Below are 19680 nucleotides of genomic sequence, written 5' to 3' on the forward strand. Positions count from 1 at the left end.
ACAGTAAGGCACTGAACTGGGGCACAGGACCCTTGTTTCTGTGCTTACAGTTGAGGTCAGTGCTGCAGACTGCAGTGTGTCCTGGGGTCCAGCATAAAACCTCAGAACACCACATGAGGAACCAAGACAGCGGCAAGGGAAGTCAGGAAAGCACCAAGTTCTCAGTGCTCTGTTCTCTCACTGCAGTTCAGCAATGACCTAAGCAGAAATATTTCCAAACCCCTAGTCACTCACTTCACATGTCCTATTTTCACTCCAGTAACAAATCCAATCAGTATCATCTGTTAGGCAAACAATGGTGTACTTTGGACTGTAAAAGCAGGAACACCTAAATTCTGCTTCTGATTTTAATTTCTGACCCCGAATTCTGTGTTCAAATTTTGCTGCTACTCTATTTCCTCTACCCCCCGTCCCCTGTACCACCCCAAAATGGAAATCTAATTCTAAAGTAAGAAGACAGAAGCCTCAGTAACTACTGGACACGTTAGTCAACATCTTTCAACACTTTCAAAAACTCTCACCCTGTATATGCTATGTCAGAAAACAAGGGCAGAACAGGACCTACTGGGAAATTTTTCTTTTAGATACTCTTTGGACCTGATGGCATTTCTACAAGCCAAGACTTTACTGCAGCAACCAAATTTCTTTCAGTAAATAAAGTCACCTCTCACTCATTCTAACTGAGGCAAATGAAGCTACAAAAAGGAAAGACAGTGTCCGGTGAAGAATAAAGAATGAGAAGAGCTTAAGACCTCAGTTGGGAACAGGTTCCAGACTGCCCAGTCAGCTGGCTTTGTCTTCTTGTTTCCTACCTCTGAACTTTCCTCACCAAAAGGAGATCATCGAGAGAGACAGAGACACAGAAAGGCAGAGACGTAAGAGAGAACCAGAGAAACTCACATAATCCCAGAGGTAATTAGTTCTCTTATAAAAGTCTAAGTGCCTGAAGAGGCTGGGGATCTGAGATTCTATCTGGTCTCCTCCTGACCCCTGACACAGTGCTAAAAAAAGGTCCTAACTGGAGAGGCACGGAAACAATGCAAGAAAACAAGAGTTGGACTTTGGTATTAAGGCAGAAGACTGAAACCACTTCACAGATTTTCTCCCCTCAGTACATGCAAGAATGAAGGAAAAAACAGTAAAACCCTGCAATAACAACAACCAAACAAGGAGACAACCTAACACGATAAACTTCAAATACTGGCGATGAGAAAACAAAACAAGTTCCTGAATCATGGCAAAGAGTAAAACACAGTTCCCAATCCCTCCTCCAAACTGTGGAAATTGTCCAGGTAAAACAGCAAAATGCTGAGAATTGTCATTAATATTCCCCAAGTGAAGGGGGTTTCCTTACTGTCTGATGAGTGGGTAAGAGAGACATGGCAGCTGGGGAGAAACAAGCAGCCCAGGGAGGGGGAACACCAGGACTTGCTCTTTAAAGTGAAGCCTCCAGGGATATAGGATGAGCTAAAGAAATACTCAAAGCCCAAAGAGTACTATTCTCTTCCAGCTAGGCAGAGTGAACTCTGGTAGGTGACTTTGAATGAAGTTGCAGAAGAGGCCAACATATTCTAATATAGGTGGAACAAAGCTTTACCCAAGCCTTGCCTCTCAGACAAGACCAGACCTGCCACGCATCAGAACAAACAGAATGTCTAGAGACAGTCACAGAAACATGCGCCAAGATGAAAGAAGATGGCATGGTAACTATGCAAACACAGAAAAGAAAAAGAAGGTAGCCTGCAAAATAAAGGCCAACTCAGACGGCAACAACCTAAGGAACAGAAGGGAACTCCTCCTGTGTCTCACTGTAGGACAATATAATAAGAACAGGAATTGAAGAAAACAAGAGCTCAAAGAGTGGACACTGAAATAATGAGACTGCAGACCTGAAAAAAACCACAAAGTATCAAAACGCATGACTGCAGAATTACTATATACATTAGGAACAGCAAGGAACATCCTAAACACTGCTGAGAAGCTGAGAACCACTATACTGATTATAGGAAAGGTTTAAGGTCAATTTAGTGAATCCAGAGAAGGCAGAGACTGAAAACTCAGTGCTCTGGAGAACTGTGTCCATGTGCTAGTCATACATAGCCAAAAAGCACTGAGAGGAAGGCTGGGCACGGGTGGAAATCTGTGAGATCGTATTCACTTAGAAAACTGAGTATCCTAGGAAAACCATGGTGAAGAGAGGATTCAGGGGAAAGAGGCTCTGAAGTATGCAAAGGTCTCCCATGTAGAAAAAAATAATCATGTAACTTCTGTTTCCAGCAATATACATCTTGGGCCACCCTCCTATATGAAACAGCTAAAAAAGCCTGCTAAAACATTAACAAGTATGTTTACATCCATCCACAGCTGAGCTAACATAAAGGAACACACTGGATCAATAACTGTGTGATCAAGAGTCATCTAAGCTAAGTGTCAGAGCTGGTTGCAACTCTGAAGGTTACTGCCAACTCCTAGATCAGACTTCAAACTTTCACTTTGACAAATAAACAGGAAACAAGTTTAGGGCCTGTTCAAGGTAAGGCATCTAAGAGGGCATAGCTGAAAACACTGACTTCACCCACACTCTTAGCAGTGAGAGAAATAAACCCTGCTGGCACAGAGGAGGATAGCCAGAAAAACTGCTTTTCTCAACCCAGATACTCAGGGCAAAGAAAAATAAGGATCTCTCAAGAATGTACGCTGAAACAGCTTTTATTTGAGTGTGTGGTCTGAGTTCAGACTACTTCCACAGTACAAAACTATGGGCTGAAAATCAGACTTACACTGGCTCCAATGTGGCAGTACTTCCCAGCCATTCCCCAGTAACTGGCAGAAGTAAATACAAATCTCTAAAAGAACTTAACTTCAACCATCAAGTTAAGTTTCCAGGAAAACCCTAACTCATAGGGGAAAAAAAAAAAGATCAAAGATATAAGGATACAAACAACGTAAATAAAACTAGAAAAGTTAAGTTTCCAGGAAAACCCTAACTCATAGAAAAAAAAAAAAAAGATCAAAGGTATAAGGATACAAACAACGTAGGTAAAACCAGAACAGAAACATAAAAGTAAGGCTCATGGAATTATCAGATGTAGAATATAAAATAATTATGTGCAATATATTTAAATAAACAAAACATAAGCCAAGGAAAGGGACTACAAAGAACAACCAAACAAACTAAAAAAAAAAAAAAAAAAACCAGAATTCTCAAGAATGAAAAACACAGTAAATGAAATTAGAAACTCAATGGAAGAACTAACGAGAAGAATACACAGAGTTAAAGAGGGAATTAGTAACACCCCTGCATGTATCACCCAGCTCCAACATTTCTTAACTCACAGCCCATCTGCCTTTTACCAGCAACTGCCCCAGCCATCGTTGCTATTGAGAATATCAGTTGTTCTATCAGTTACACCTTTACAGGTTATCTATTTCGGGGGACTGCTTTTAAATATGAACTAGAGGTGTGCTAGCCCTTCTCACTCTATCTTTCATGTTTCTTCACTTTCTATTCATCTCTCTGGGTTTTATTCTGGTTAACTTGTCTTTCTTTGTTCTATAAATTTTACTTTTAGGAACCATGAAAATATTTTACATGGTTATAAATCAACTAGGGCTCCTTGAACTAGGGCTCCTTGAACTAGGGCTGATTCTGGATCTGAAGCAGGAAATGTAAAAGATATTTTCACCAAATAAAAATAGTTTCTCCAAAAAAAAAGAAAAAAAAGCAGGGGGAGGAAAGAAAGGAAGCTTTCGAAAACTACTTTGAGTCATGCAAAAAGACACTGGAGTCAAAATTAAGAAGCTCCTCAGTGGCAAAAACTGGAGCAATCTGAGCATCAATCTGAGTGACAGCTACAGTAGCTTGAAGCATACACAGTCTCCTACAATTTATCAACCCCACCACTGAGAGATAATTTGAATTACTTCCAGTATTTAACTATCATGAACAATGTTGCTATGAATATACATCTACCCTGATATACACATGTACTAGCTTTCCTAGAATATATCCCAAGAAGTGGAGTTTCAGGGTCATAACATATGGGTATTTTCCACTTTACTAGATAAACCACAAATTGGTTTTGTGGTTGTTTAACGCGTACTCTCTTAAAAGTTCATTAAGAGTCTAATGGCACAGAATACCCAGGTACTGTAAGAATATCGGCATCTGTATCACCCCATTCATTAAATGCCATAAGGGAACCCACTGCTAGATTAGGGTTGATTCAGTTTTTAACAGTTTTAGAATCTTTTTTTTTTTTTTTTTAATGAGTGTCTGGAATACCAGACACTCATTTTGTTAGCTACTGAATATTTGAACATGTTGATTTTTCATGGTGCCAACTTAAAACTAAAACCCAATGCTGCTTATTGGGGAAGAAAAAAGTAACTATAAAATGTTCTTGTCTTGGGATGGGCCCTTCAGTAATTTAATTTGCAGACTTCATGACGATTAGAGAAGTATGACAGCATCAGCACCTAGAGGTTACCATTATAGTACCCTGGGTTAACTCTGTCTTGCATAAGCTGAAATTTAGTTTTGTCTAGAGAAGGCAATACCAGTCTATAGTAACAAATCTCAATAGAAGTTCATCAATCACAGTTTAGGAAAACTAACAAACATCTACTAGAAAGAACAGTTGAGAGAAGGAATCCTCATGTATATCTTTAAATACAATGACTCTTTCTTTAATCCTAAACCAACTAAGATTTGATTTATGGCAAAACAATATCCAGCTCAAGCAAAACAAGTATATCAAAAAACGATGAGATGCTTTGACAAAATTATACAGCAAGGAGATCCAACCAATCAACCCTAAAGGAAATAAACCCTGAATATTCATTGGAAGGACTGATGCTGAAGCTCCAATACTTTGGCCACCTGATGCGAAGAGCTGACTCATTGGAAAAGACCCTTACGATGGGAAAAATTGAGGGCAAGAGGAGAGGGGGACAAGAGGGGATGACATGGTTGGATGGCATCACCGACTCAACAGACGTGAGTTTGAGCAAGCTCTGGGAGTTGCTGAAGGACAGGGAAGCCTGGTGTGCTGCAGTCCATGGGGTCGCAAAGAGTCAGACATGACTGAGCGTCTGAACAACAACAACAAAGTGGTTAGGTATGTGGGTGGAAGAAAGAAAGGGAGAGAGAGAAAAAGAGAAGAGATAGGAGAACTATCCTGACAATATAAGTTTAAAGATTTTCAAAATAAAAGACTGAAGAAAAAAAAAATCTAGAAGATATTTACTAAAATGCTGATAAGACACTAATTACAACATTGCAAGTAATCTTTAAAAATTTCTGTTCAGCTCGATCTTCTTACAATAATCATGTATTACTTGTGTAACAGTATGTTTTTAATAACCTTCTACTTTATACTAAAAAAAAAAAAACAAGTCATATTATAGAATGTCATTTGCATATACTTACACATCCACAGGAATCTGGTCCCCCATTGAATAAGGAACAAGCCATCCTCACAATCTCTGCCTCTATCTTCCGGAGTCCGGGGAAGATATCTGGATGCAGTGGATTACTCCATGCAAAATCTCCATAAGCCTATGGAGAAATGCAAGCACATGTGGAGACGCTTACATCATACAGGAAAAAGAATCAGGCCAACTATGTTAGATACAACAGGAACTGGGAAAATGGCAAGATATGGCCTCCAGTCTAAAGAAGATCGACATGCTGCAGTGGAGGAGACAGGCATGAAAATTATCTTGACCCAGTGCTAACAGAGGAAGTATACATGTGGTTAAAAGCACTGACTAAAACACCCAACAGACCCAGTTTGAAATCTTAGCTTTAACTGTCACGGCTAGCTGTGTAATCTTAGGTAAATAACCTCACTGAGGCTGTTTCCCCATATGTTAAAGAGGATAATCACAGTACACAGCTGATGGGGTTCTAGCCATAAGTAAGATAACACACACGAAGCAAACACACACGAAGCAAACACACGCGAAGCACTTAGTAGAGTGTGTGGCATAACTATTTTCAGTGTGATACCAGATTTGTGTATGTACATGAAGGCAAGGGGCCTCAAAGAAGGAGTCACGAACATTCTGAGTGGTCTGGTGGTGTCTGTTGAGTGGAACCTTGAACCGTGAATAAGAATTCATCATTAAGAACAGGTAGCAAGAACGAGGGAAAGGAAAACAACAAAGAAGCAAGGTACTCAGTAAACAGAAAAGGCAGGAGTCAGTGTTCATGTGGGGAAATAACAAGAATGGCTGAAAAAAATAGGTGGGATCTGGCTCACGAAGGGACTGGTATTTTTGGTTGCATAAGCAGCTTAGGATTTGTCCTGTAGACAATGGGAAGTCACTGAAAGATTGTTAAGCACAAAAGTAAGGTCAGGGTATTATGTCAAAATACAGCTGAGCAAGACATGTAGTATGTAGTAAGGTATGCACAGTTCCATAGTTCTAATAATCAAACACAAAATCCTTAGAAAGCAACAGTCCAATGCCAGTTTTGTATGACAAAGTGAGATTTAAAAAATAAATCTGATTAGAAATGGAAGAAGCTAAAGCAATTCTAAAGTCAACAAAAAAATATGACAATTATATGAATTATAACTGAGACCACTGCTCATTCTCAGATTCTCTGATTTGAGACTCAAGGGGTACAGGAAACCATGACCAAGTTTCCATCCCTTATCTCTTCTGATCCAACAAAATATATCTTATCATTAACAATCGCAAATGATGGACTACCTTCCCTAGCCATCTGCTTTCTACACAAGGTGTCTATTAAGCCTGGAGACATAAGTTACATCTTACTTTTTTACAGACTGAAGATGTCTTGGACAATGTTATGCATATTTGTCTATGTTGGGTAAGAGACATTGAACCTGTTTAGTTTTAACAATAAACTTCCCTTAAGTAATTTTTTTTTTAATTACAAGAATAAAGAGAAAAAGATGTGATCATCTAAACCAGCAGAGCCGCACACTCCTTCCAAGGACTAGGCACTTGCTCACCTTCACGAGGAGGTCAGTGAGCTCCTTTTCCCCACTGTACACTGCTCCGGAGGCTTTCCCCTCTTGCCACAAGACATCTGCAGAGAAAGGGCAGACCACTGGATCAGTAAGCAGGAGCCTCTGGGGAGACAGATTCTAAAGAAGAAACAGGGAGAAACTCCTCTGCGTACAAGAGTTGGAGCGGAAACTCCAAGGCATCCTTACGTTAAATCAAGAAAAAGAGCTTCAGTAAAGACTGTCACAGCAAAAGAAAGATGAAAGGTCAACCACTACCATCAACAACAGTGTGAAAAAGGTAGCAACAGCATCTAGGTACAATAAGGAGAGTCCACTAGTAACGTCATCATCCCCAACTGGCCTCTACCAGCAGAACCACTTCCTCTATCTACACTCGCTTTCTGTTCCCTGTATGGCTCCGCGTGACCTTTTTCTGCAGGGGCTTCCACCTTCTCTCCCTTTCTAGCCAGTCAAAGGAAGTGTGGAAACTGCTATGAGCAGAGTTAGCAGAAAAGAGTAAGGCAAAGTGCAAAATCTCAGCACAGGATCACCAGAGCTGGAGTCAGGGAACTGAATCTCTGACTGGACAACCCATGGTGAGATGTGAGCCATCAGCATCACCCTCAGACAAGCCTGGAAACCCGTACAGAGTCAGCCACCTGCTTCCAGCAACATCTGCCACAGCACTCAGCGTCAGCAACACAGCCAGCACTGGGAGAAGGATCCGAGGAAAGGTTCCTGACCGGGAGGTGAGGCCCGGCCTCCCACGCTTCTCTGAGGTGCTCCCCCAGACGCTCCACAATGCCAACAAATCCACTCGTGTGGGGGTCTCAGGTCCTTTAACATGCCTGCGCCCTACTGAAAGTGAGCAGTGAGAACTACAGAAGCACTCAACTGAAGACTGCTGCCATCACTCTAACAGAGCCAAGGTCTGCAGCTCCAGGGAGAGCAGAGACGGAGCAGCGACTATCCAGACAAACCCTCATCCTCACGTGACGGGCCAGCTCTGGCTTGTGGCCAAGCTGACGTTGTCCTCAGAGGACTGCTCTGTGACAGGCACGTCTTCAGACCAGAGGTCACCTGCATTTCAAAAGCAGGGCGTGTGCTTTCATTTCCTGCTCTTTTACTGGAGCTGCAGAGTAATGGGAATGGACAGCGACTCAGAAATGGAAGGGAGGGAGATATGAGGCAGCCAACCCAGCACTCATATGTAGAGATCTTTAATCTGCAGGTCTCAGAATGCTAATCCCTGTTTTATATCCTGTATAATTCCTGGACTGTATCTAGTTTTGTATCATCTGATCAAAAATATCATTAAAAATTCAACACATGTCAATTAGAACTTTTAAAATACAGTATGGTACCCTGGATCCTAGCACAGGAGAAAAGACATTATAGATAACCCTGGTGAAACAGGAATTGAATCTGTGGTTTAGGTAACAGCACTGTACCAATGTTAATTTTTTTAGTTTTGACACATGTACCAAGCTTATTTTAGATGTTAACATCAGGAGAAGCTGAGTGAGAGGTTTGTGGGAAATCTCTGTATATCTTTGCAAACTTTCTATAAATCTAAAATTATGCCAAATGAAAAAGCCTATGTTTAACTTATTTGTAATATAATCCTAATTTGTAACAAACATGTTTGCATTAATAATAGTTAACATTTATTGAAATTTATTGAGTACCTATTATAAACCAGGTGTTATATGCTTACATGTATGACCTCATTTAATCTCTACAATTATCCTTTCAGGTTAGTATTACAATTACTATCCTCATTGCAGATAGATAGATACAGAGGCATAAAGAAGTGAAGTAACTCACCTGAGGCCATCCTGTTAAGTGGCTGAACTAGATGTGAGTCAAGGTTGAGTCCATGGGCTATACTCTTAACACTAGGCTGCTAAGTGCATTTATCCTTCCTACATGCATACATGTACACGTGTGGGCTTATTACACAAAATACCATGAACATTTTGAGATATGGATGTATAGATATATATATCATCTGTGTTTGTCTTTTGAGGATGAAATTATACTGACTTCTTATTTCTTCTGTGCCTCTATACAGATTCCATAATTTCTAAAATGAATCTCTATTTCAGTCTTATCACATTTTGTCTTTCCAAAAAACAAATCTATTTTATTCAGGGTTAGAAAAGAAGTGGAACCAAGTTCCATCTTCTCTGAGATCTGCTTGCTTTATAGGTGAAGAATGAATCTAAACATAGTTTTTAAAAGATGAAATTCAGCCTTTGAGACAGGTGGTGGGCCCTCCTGAACACAGAAGCACCAGGGATGAACTCTACTTAATCTCTATAAACATCCAATAGTGAGTGAGTGACCAGCCACATTAAGGAAGTGGGCAGCGTGCATTTGCTGAGAACCATACCCTTAGAGCTGTATTCTTTGAGCTTCTCTAGGACTGCAGCCGGGCTCAGACCGTGAGAGGGCAGGGCTTTCACGTAATCTTGGTCCACTTTCAGGAATGACATGTTCTTGCTAATATCTTCCTTGGTCTTGTTCAACTTATCTTGGATCTCCAAAGGTAAGGAAGATAAAGTTAACAGGGAGACAGGAGAATACAGTATTGAGAGTGAAGAACCAGTTACATCACCAAACCAACTGCTTGATGCTGGGCACTGCACAAGTGCTTGAGAACAAGGACGGTACTTTTTCTTAAAGAGGTACATTGACATTGTGACCCCTTCAGCTGTTATCTCACCTGGGCAACAGTCTCTTAGAAGTCTGAAAAGTCAGCTCTCTCTCTAAAGGTCAAAGATACACCCGGTGTCCCACCCCGCCCCGCCCCTTTCCTCTGTCAGGGTGCTATCACCAATGCTTTGCCTGGTCTGCATTTGCTGAAGTCAGCACTTCTCTGCGGGCAAGAGTCAGACCTTGTTCGTGCCTTGGCAGCAGCTACAATGTATGCACCGAAGAAACCAAGGTAGAACCATGAACAGCAGCCAGGAAACAGGCCAAGCAGCAGTAAAACAGATTCTGGTGCTCGAGCCAGCGAGGGGCTCCTTCACCAGGCACGCCCAGAACCCACCAGGAACTGGAGGCCTTACAAGAATCCCACGCAGAAGAGTAAGGCAGACATGCCGGGAAGAGCCAGGGAGGCTGCCGCCTGTCTCCTCAGGCTGACAGCTCGCACTGCCCCACTCTCCAGTGCTAGGAGGCGCTACGGGCCTTTCTGCCACATACTTTATCAACTACGGTTATTTTGTTTCCATCCCCATCCTCATGTTCTTTCATTCCTTCACTAGTAAACATCTGCTGAACTATACAACAGTGATACACAGTGGGCCAGGGATACACAGTGGACAAAACAGACTTGGGCAGTACCAGCTTAGGCGGGGCGGGGGCTAAGTCCTGTCCTGAAGCTTATCTCTAAGCATCACAGTCAGAAAATAAAGGTAATGAAAAGTGCTAGGGTAAGGGGGGAAGGGAGGAACAGAGCAGATAGGAAGAATACAGCAGAGACTGCTAGTTGTAATGAGAGACTCTTGGTTTGCAGATTTAGGGAAGAGTGGCTACACATTACAACTCGTGTGTGTTACAGTGACATGGTTTCAGCCCTATGTCTGTTAAAGTTTGACGCCTCATTCCAAACATTTAGGTTGTCTCATCTCTAGCAGTGGATGATTAGAATCCAAGATGGTCTTCTTAGCTGTGGCCCTCAATAAAACCACAGGGAAAGCCCCTCCTTTGGAACATGTCTGCAACAGTCTATCGGGCAGACACTGGCAGGAAGAACAGGGAATACTCCTGGACAATGCCAGAGCAGTATGTGATGGGCACGAAGATATTTTTTGGATTTACATAAAGAACTGTGCTGCATAAACGTAACCAGAACTATGAAAGCTGGGCTTCCGTGCACAGCTGATGCTACTGTAATAAAACAGACAAAACTGACCACGAGAGGCTATCAGAAAGCACAGCAAGCACTTCCTCAAGTCACCTCATCAATTCTTGCCTCTGAAGCTCCACTGCATTTTAATTTCTTCACAGCATTTATCTCAAAGGGAAATTCGTATGTATTTGCTTCCTTATTCATTTTCTGTCTTTCCTTAGTACTGAAATGTAGATTCCATGTGGGAAGGGCGTGGCCTCCCAAGTGGTCCTGCACTATGTCCCCAGCACCCAGAATGGTACCTAACGCTGAGCAGATGCTCAATGAATGAGGAGGGACACACACACTCGCTCAAAACAAGTAACTTTTGTCTCTGCACCTCATAATCTGCATCTGAAAGTTGAAAGTTGATTATACATTTTCTAAGTACCTTCCAATGCTGCTGTATTTACTAAGTAACACAATTGAATAATATCTTCCAATGCTGTTATCATATATATTTAATGGGTTCTGGAACCCCAGCATTCATTTGTATCAAAATTAGAAATGGAAGGAGCAAAGTGTAAGGAATAAGGGTGGGGGGGGGGGGGGCGGGGAATACAGGAAATGATAAGGGAAACACTCTTCTCCCTTGTAATCAGCCTGTCCTCCCTATCCTTCCTCTCCCCTGCTCTTTGTTCTCTAAGGACTACAGCAGATTGATTTTAGGGCTTAATATGATTAAGGGTCAAATAAAAGCCCTCATTTCTCTCCTTCTCCAGCCGTTATTACTTCCACTTCCCCACAGGAAATGAACCTAAAAATACAAAGTTCTGGGAGAGTTCACACAGTCGTCTGAATGGACATGAGTCAAAGGCTGGAAGTAACTGCCATCTTTTCTGATTTGGCCAGGAAAGGGGGAAAGGAACTGAAAGCCAAAAATCAAAGAAAGCTTGCAGGAAAGCTGAGGGGGAGGGTGGGAGGCAGGGGAGAGGAAGCCATCGAGGGCTGTGTGCCTTCGTCAGAGCCTGCAGTGGGGCGCCTGCCCTGTTGGTCTTCATCTGTGATAAAGAACCCGTGGGAAGGCAGAGGCGACTGTCTCATCCTGAGTGTGGGTGAGGTCAGAGAGGAGCCAGTGAAGGGAACAGACTACACTACAAATATGAACAAAGAGCGAGAGAACAGCTCTGCTAAGTTTCTGAACCTGGGATCAGCAAACTACAGGCCGAGTGTGGACTGTGGCTATAAGGAGATTCTTGCCGCAACACAGGCCCACTCCTCCACCCGCTGCTCTACTGCTGCTTTGCCTCCACAGGGACAGAGCTGAGAGGCTGACAGGTGTGGTGTGGCCTGCCACGCCTAAAATGCTTCATATCCAGCCTGCTACAAAGCCTGCCAACCCTGAACCATGTAAGCACTCAATCCCTGCTAAGTATCTAAATTCAGCTCAGCCAAATATTGCTCCGCTTCCCTCATAGCTCAGTTGGTAAAGAATCTGCCTGCAATGCAAGAGACCCAGGTTCAATTCCTGGGACAGGAAGATCCCCTGGAGGAGGAACTGGCAATCCACTCCAGCATTCTTGCCTAGAGAATCCCCATGGACAGAGGAGCCTGGCAGGCTACAGTCCAGGGGGTCGCAAGAGTTGGACACGACTCAGCGCCTAAACCACCACCACCAAATATTCTTCCAAAGCTTCCTGTCACTTCTGTCAGGTGGTCTAATTTCAAATTTTTCCTGAACAGACATCTCCTTTCTCCTCTGGTCAAACATGGTGGAGAAAGAGTGTCATCATGCTTCTCACTCGTGGCACTTCTGCGTTCTGAGTCTGATGGGTCTCCGCTGCATGGCCTGCCCCTGCGCACTGGAGGATGTTTAGCAGCATCCCTCGCCCCTGTCCGCTCCATGTCCAGAGCACCCACCTCCTCTTCTGATATCCAAAATGTCTCCAGACGTGGTCAAACGTTTCCTGGAGATGGGACAAAACGCACCCATCCCCCTTGAACTCCTAGCTTTAGTAAACAGAAAGAAAGAGGTGTGATCGTCATGGGGGAGCGAAGCAGTAGGGAAAAGCGAAATGACTCTGCTTACCTGACGACCAATGACAGGCATCTTCCGGATAAGCTTAAAACATCTCTTCTTAAACCTTGACCATAAACCTAAAAGAAGCAAATGGTTCTATTGAAATTCCCACGGATTATGACCTGATAGTCATAATTTATGAACTATTCAATATTCAGCATGTCCTCTGTAATCACACTTGCCTTTAGATTACAAAGGTAGTTTCTTAAAAAAAAAAAAACTTTTAATTTTTGAACAAGTAATATAACATGGTTCAAAAAAATAAACACACACACACTCTCATCTATCCCCCAGGTACCTCACCCTACCCCCAGGTTAATACTACTACTACTAGTTTCTAGATACCCTTCTAGAGTTTCTGTATGCATATACAAGCAAGAGTGAAGACACGTTCTTGTCTTGTCTCTTTTACACAAAGGGTAGCAAACTCCAGCACTGCACTGGACCTGTTCTACTCAGCAGCAGTCTTTTAAAGACCAGCGCTCCCTAATGCATTCTTACATCCACAGAGTATTCCATTAGATGGACGTACCTTAGTTTATTTAACCTGCCCTTTCCTGATGGAAACGTAGGTTGTTTCTGATGTCTGCTGTTAAAAGCAGCAGCTTAGCCTTGTAACACATGCTGTACTGCATACAACAGAGCATATCTGCAGGATAAGTTCCCAGAGACAGAACTGCTGGGCCAAGTGTACCGCAGAGTTCCTTACCTTCCCAAGGTTTCCAGGTGCCCAATACTTCTCTCCCCTGCCTCAAAACAAATGACCAACCCATGCATCTTCCCAGAATCTGGGCTCTAGTCTCTCATTCAACACATATCCCAACAACATTTTCTGGACCTAAAAAGGCTTTCAGATATCATGGACACCAATCAGACTTCATTCTGTTGAGCAGTACATAGGACAAATCTGAAATTCTGATCCTGTAAATTACAATTATTATAAATACATGGCATCTAAACACACAGTCATGCCTTTTAATGAATTCACGTTCAGTGTATCTCAACTGACTCCAACAGCAAGATTCTGAGGCTGGCATAGAAGGCACTACCTACTATCCAAGGGCAGCTGAGGATCAAAGCATTAATAACTTGCTCAAGGCCGAGGATCATATCAGTGATGGGGCAAGGATTTAAATGAAGTCTCTGTTTTTCGAGTCCTGGACTCCTAAGACTCTACACTGCTTCACATGCACAATAGAATTTTCAGTTATCCCAAATGAGTTTCAAAGGAATCTAGACCTATGCTTTCTGCAAGGATACAAGGCATGAACTGAATGAACTTTGCTGCTTTCCTAGGAGGTCTGCATATTCCAATTTCCTTGCCCAAAAGTAGCTTTCACCAACCAAAGAAGGTGTCTGCACCATCTACGGGTATTTATTAAAAGATGCTATGCATCTTTATAGTAGTTTTTGCCTAGGTTGCATCCCTAAGTGCTTAGCACTGAGGTTAACACTCTATAAATGTCTGGGACAAAACCAGGTATCTAAGACACAGGCTAAGACAAAGAGCTGAAACCAGTTACTTTCTGCTTAGAGTATTTCCTTTCAGTCCTGAAATCTTATGGTACACAGAATATTGTATTCGCTTCTCCTTTACAGCATTTCTACATTATTATAAATTCTTCTGAAGTGTATTCTTAAATGTCACCACATCAATCCATCAAACGAGCAGCATTCAGTGTTAGATGGTTCAGCTGCTTGTTATCTGCTTATTTCTAACAGTGTTAAAGCTGTAAAGATTCAGAACTACTCCCTATTTTAATGGATGAAGCAATTAATTAAGGAGGTAGAAAGAAGTCTAAAACCCAGCAAGCTGAATCAGGTGTCTGAAAGTACATTAATGTGACTGGGTGGAGGAGAACACATAATTTTGTGAAATCTGTGAGATAACATGGTACAGAGTAAAAAGAACAGAATACAGATCAGAGACAGAGACATTAAGAATGAAAAGACCATGTGGTCGAGACCTAAAAAGATGATCTCCAAAGTAAAAATCAGGAAGTAGGACAGTGGGACCAACAGAAGGTGCACTAGTGTGCGCAGAGCAGGTGACTACTGAGAACCGACGGTGCAGCTCAGGGAGCTCCGCACGGTGCTGTGTGTGACCTAAATGGAAAGCAAATCGAAACAGACATGTATGCGGAGAGCCGATTCACTTTGCTGTACAGCAGCAAGTAACACAACAGTGTAAAGCAACTATATGCAATACGAGTTAATTTTTTAAAACAGTAAAAATCCCCAGAGGTCCAGAAAGAAAAGTAACGAGAACGTTTTAAGGTAATAAAATAGGAAATGCCAGTGTAAGAACAACAATGCATGCCTCTTTTTAGTTTACAAACCCCTTTCACACCAGTGATGCCACTCAAGCCTCACAGCACTCTCTGACTGGGTAAAGCACTATGAGTATGCCCATTTCACTGCGAGGAAACAGGCTAACAGGCTGAAGGGCACTGCCCAAGGTGCCATGGCTAGAATCCTCCTACAACCACAGAACTCTGGTGTCTACTGATGACCTACAGACAATCCCACAGGTAAAGCCAACATCAGTGAAGAAGGATGTGAGCTGATAACCAGAGAAGTAAAAAAAGAGATCACGCCTTACAAGACTGCCAACCCTGCCCTACCCTCCTGCCGCGTCCAGTTCTTATCTACCTGTGTCCATCCTGTGTTCCACAATTACCCTCTCTCCCTCAGGAGGGTACCCAGAATTTGAAGATCAGCAAAATTTATCACTAGTTGGACTTTAGACTCCCCTAGGGCAATACACCAAAAGGAACTCAGTGCTTACTAATACACAGAATACGTCTACGTGAGCAAGGTGCTAAAAAAATTGGCACTTCTATCAAAATTACCCGATCTATGGAAGGAAGACATTTCTATCTGTGTCTAAAGTTCAAGGTGGAAGTTATAAAATAAAAAGTGTGTTGTGTATTTAAGCAATATGAAATTGCCAATAGTCAGCAATTTTCAACCTACGAAATTAATTTTGTATGATTCAGATACAGAAAGAGGTGGGCGCCTGCATGATCAGTTGCTCAGTAGTGTCCAACTATTTGCATCCCCATGGACTGTAGCCTGCAGGCTTTTCTGTCCATGGAATTTTCTAGGCAAGAATACTGGAGCAAGTGCCATTTCCTACTCCAGAAGATCTTCCCAACCCAGGGATCGAACCCGCATCTCCTGTGTCTTCTGTTTTGGCAGGCAGATTCTTCACCACTGAGCCACCTGGGAAGCCACAGACAGCCATACAGATACATAAACAGTGGCTATCTCTAGGTAACAAGATCTTAATTTCATTCTTATGGCTTACCATATTGCCTGATTTTATACAATGAAAATGTACTGCTTTCATAGTAAGAAAAAATGTTACTAAAAACCATGCAATGGCTTGGAGTTCACAAAGATTTAGACGGCACATACCATTAACACTGCTAGTATTAGTGTTCTCATGGTGTACTCAGAGCTCGCACATTCGTTTCTGAACACTAAAGGCAGGTAAGTAAGTAGCAGGACCTCAGATGGCTGAGCTTCTACTATGGGTTAAACAAAATGGGCACGGGCACGGGCACTGTGGGCTGCACAATGGAAAATACAAGTAAATACCTAATACCCAACATACTGGAGAAATATAAACCTCAAGGTCCCTGACCTTGACTCTGGCCTGACCAAGGTCTCTGACCAAGACCAAGTAAATAGATAGTTTCTCTAACAGGAAGACATGCTTATGATTGTAAGTAAATCTGTAGCTCAGATTTACAAAGCGCCACTTTAAAAGGAAAAACACAGAGAATGGTGAATGCCAGGAGCTGAGGAGAGAAAGCAGTCGGAAGGTCAAGTTTCATGGGCACAGAGCCTAGAATTATGAGAAAGGTGGTGGTGATGGCTCCATAACAATGTGAATGTTCTTAATGTCACAACTTTCCACTTAAAAATGGGTAAAATGATACATTTTATGTTCTGTATATTTCATCACAATAAAAAAACCAAGAACTGCTACTCCTTAGAACCCTCTGGAATCAGACAGAATGGTGGGCGGCAGTGAATCAAATGCTTCCCAGGAAAGGAATAAGCCTGAGCAGAAGGACAGGGGTTGCGTCTGTTCCCAAACCATGGAGCAAATGAAGCACAAGGGTTAGTCTGTATAATCTGTCATGAATTTATGAGAAAGTCTTGCAAGCACTAGGAGCAGAAACTGAGGACATTTCACCTCTACTTTAATTAAGTGCGATGCTAACTCTGCTATAACTTGGCAATGTGGCAGAGTGTTACCGGACGGCTGGCTAATCATCATGGTAAAGGGATAAAACAGAATCTGGCCTCTAAGCTGACTTTCCTAGGGGAAGAAGGAAAAAAACAGAAAAAAATATGAGTTGAAGAGCCCCTTCAAATAGATGTTATCAGGGAAGCAAACAGTTAAGGGAAATTTTAAACAGATGAGAACTGATAAGGAAGTCTCATCAATGTTACTAACTCAGATACCCTACTATGGGTGAGGAAGGGGAGCAGGAGCGTGTACACAACACCCATCACCTCTCCTACCGTTGACTTACGCAACCCAGCCCACACGGGAGGAACTCGTAAGGAGCTAGCACACCACCAAGTGGTAGGGGGTGGGGGTGGGGTGCAGGGAACATGAGCAGGGTCTTAGCAAGGATGGAAGATGGACAAACTGATCACTAAAAAACTTCTCAGTTCCCACACTCCCTGAGGAGAGGCCTTCTCTTCCCATCAGTCTGGCTGCCGGAGTCCCTACCCAGGAAGCTCAAAGTGTACTGTCCTGACAGCAGAGGTTCAGTTCCAAGAGGACAGGGACCCTGTATTACTTGTACTGTAGAGACACCTCTAGAGCATGGCAGTGCCTGACACACAGCAGACATTCCAATGGTCGCTGCATGGGTGCTGTTCTAATTTCACATAATCTTTTATTGAAAAAAAAGCCTATAATGAAAGCAATAAATCCATGCTTAGAGAACTCCAGTTGACACAATTATGTTCTAGGCAAGAAAGTAAAAGTGAAGAGCATCTGAGCCACATTCTGGGTCCTTATGATGACTAATCTCTCAGGGGTTTTAATGCAAATTTCAAATCCAGGAAAATCAACATAAACAGTTACAGTCACACAAGAGTCCTATTAAAACATTACCAGTCAGAAGGCAATGCCCTTTCTATCTAAACAGATTTTAAAAATCAGAACCAAACCAACCAGGCAAGAAGTTAGCCCAATCCATTAGCCCCGAGTTCCAAAGCTGGTGTTAACTCCACTGTACCTTTACAGAGGGGGGGCAATATACTTACTCTCTGGCTGGAAGACAAACTCATACACCCAGACTATCAGCAGGGTCCACACGACACTCCACATAATCAGCTGCCAGGGCTCGTACTTGGTACAGTGCCCGTTCACGTAGTTCTTGGCCTTTGTGGAATATACTTCCAAAATCTCAAAGTAGGGCTCAAAGGCCTTCTAGAAATACAAAAGAAAAAAATATTACTTTCAGAGAGAGAAAGGAAGTCTGTTCTTAGTTTGTTTTTCAACCCTTATTGTTTCAAGGGCAAGGCCATTCATGATGTGGCCCTACCCCAGCAGTAATCTTATCATCCTCTAAAGTCCGCAAAGCTTCTGCTCCAGGGACTGCAGTGGACACTGCCCCTTAACAGACATGTGGACTTTGACAAAGTTTCTGATCCTCTGTCTGTAACATAAAAGGTTAAGCTGGGTCATCATTGCAGCTCTGAAACTTCTGGAAGACTGCAGGACTTACTGTCCTACCATCTTCTCCGTTGGCTGCGCTGGGTCGCTGCAGTGGCACGTTGTCTGAACTGCCCCACAGCACATGGTATCTTAGTTCCCTGACCAGGGATCAAACCCACATTCCCTGCACAGGAAGTGGATTCTTAACCACTGGACCACCAGGGAAGTACCCATCCCATTATCTTAACTCAAACTAATCCTCTCAATATGTCTTTCTCTTCTTCTCTTCTTTATTTGAATCTTTCCCATTCTTTAATCCAAAAGGCAAATAGACAATTCATTGGAAAAGTCCCCAGTGCTGGGAAAGATTGAGGCAGAAGGAGAAGAGGACATCAGAGGATGAGATGGCTGGATGGCATCACCGATGAACATGAACCTGGGCAAACTCCAGGAGATGGTGAAGCACAGGAAGGCGTGACATGCTGCAGTCCATGGGGTCGCAAAGAGTCAGACACGACTGGGCAACTGAACGACACCACAGCCCAAAAGGCAGCAGACTATTTCTGTAAAAGGCCACAGAGTAAATATTTTAGGTACTACAGGCCAAGCAGTCTGTGTCACAACTACTCAGCTCTGCGGCCACAGCAAACGCAGCCACGAAACAGAGGGTGAAGACTTGAAGGGAGCCGTGTTCCAACAAAATTTAATTCCAGATGCTAAAACTTGAATTTCATGTAATTTCACAATCACAAAATACTTTTTTTATAAAAACAATTGCAAAATTAAAGTATCATTCTTAGCTCACAGGCTATACAAAAACAGGCAGCAGGCAAGGTTTGGCCCCACAGGCCATAGTCCACCCATCTCTGCTCTAAGGCCCCATTTGACAAAAACTCTTAAGGCAAGGAACTGTATCTTATGACGTGAATCATTCACAACAGCTAGCACAAGCAAGAAAAAAACCCTCTCCTCTGAGAAGTCACCAGAACACCCAACTCATGAGAGTAAATCTCCTGTCAAGCATTCACTCGTGCCTCAACACAGAGCTTATGACAATGTGCCGTGCGGACTCGTGATCCTCATCTCC

At 42.7% G+C, this 19680-nt stretch overlaps 1 protein-coding gene across 2 annotated transcripts in view; it reads right to left on the reverse strand.

Annotated features, from left to right (window-relative positions):
* SGPL1 (sphingosine-1-phosphate lyase 1) overlaps positions 1–19680 on the reverse strand; it is a 52887-nt gene that overhangs the window by 11965 nt on the left and 21242 nt on the right. For both annotated transcript variants that reach the window (XM_052639966.1, XM_052639965.1), the window contains exons 3-7: positions 18200–18365; positions 12914–12981; positions 9382–9529; positions 6990–7066; positions 5432–5560 (exon numbers count right to left, since the gene is read on the reverse strand). In XM_052639966.1, coding sequence (XP_052495926.1) covers positions 5432–5560; positions 6990–7066; positions 9382–9529; positions 12914–12981; positions 18200–18365 — 588 coding nt within the window. The remainder of the gene's footprint in view (positions 1–5431; positions 5561–6989; positions 7067–9381; positions 9530–12913; positions 12982–18199; positions 18366–19680) is intronic.

Source organism: Budorcas taxicolor, chromosome 5 (genome assembly GCF_023091745.1).
Source record: "Budorcas taxicolor isolate Tak-1 chromosome 5, Takin1.1, whole genome shotgun sequence".
NCBI lineage: Eukaryota > Metazoa > Chordata > Mammalia > Artiodactyla > Bovidae > Budorcas > Budorcas taxicolor.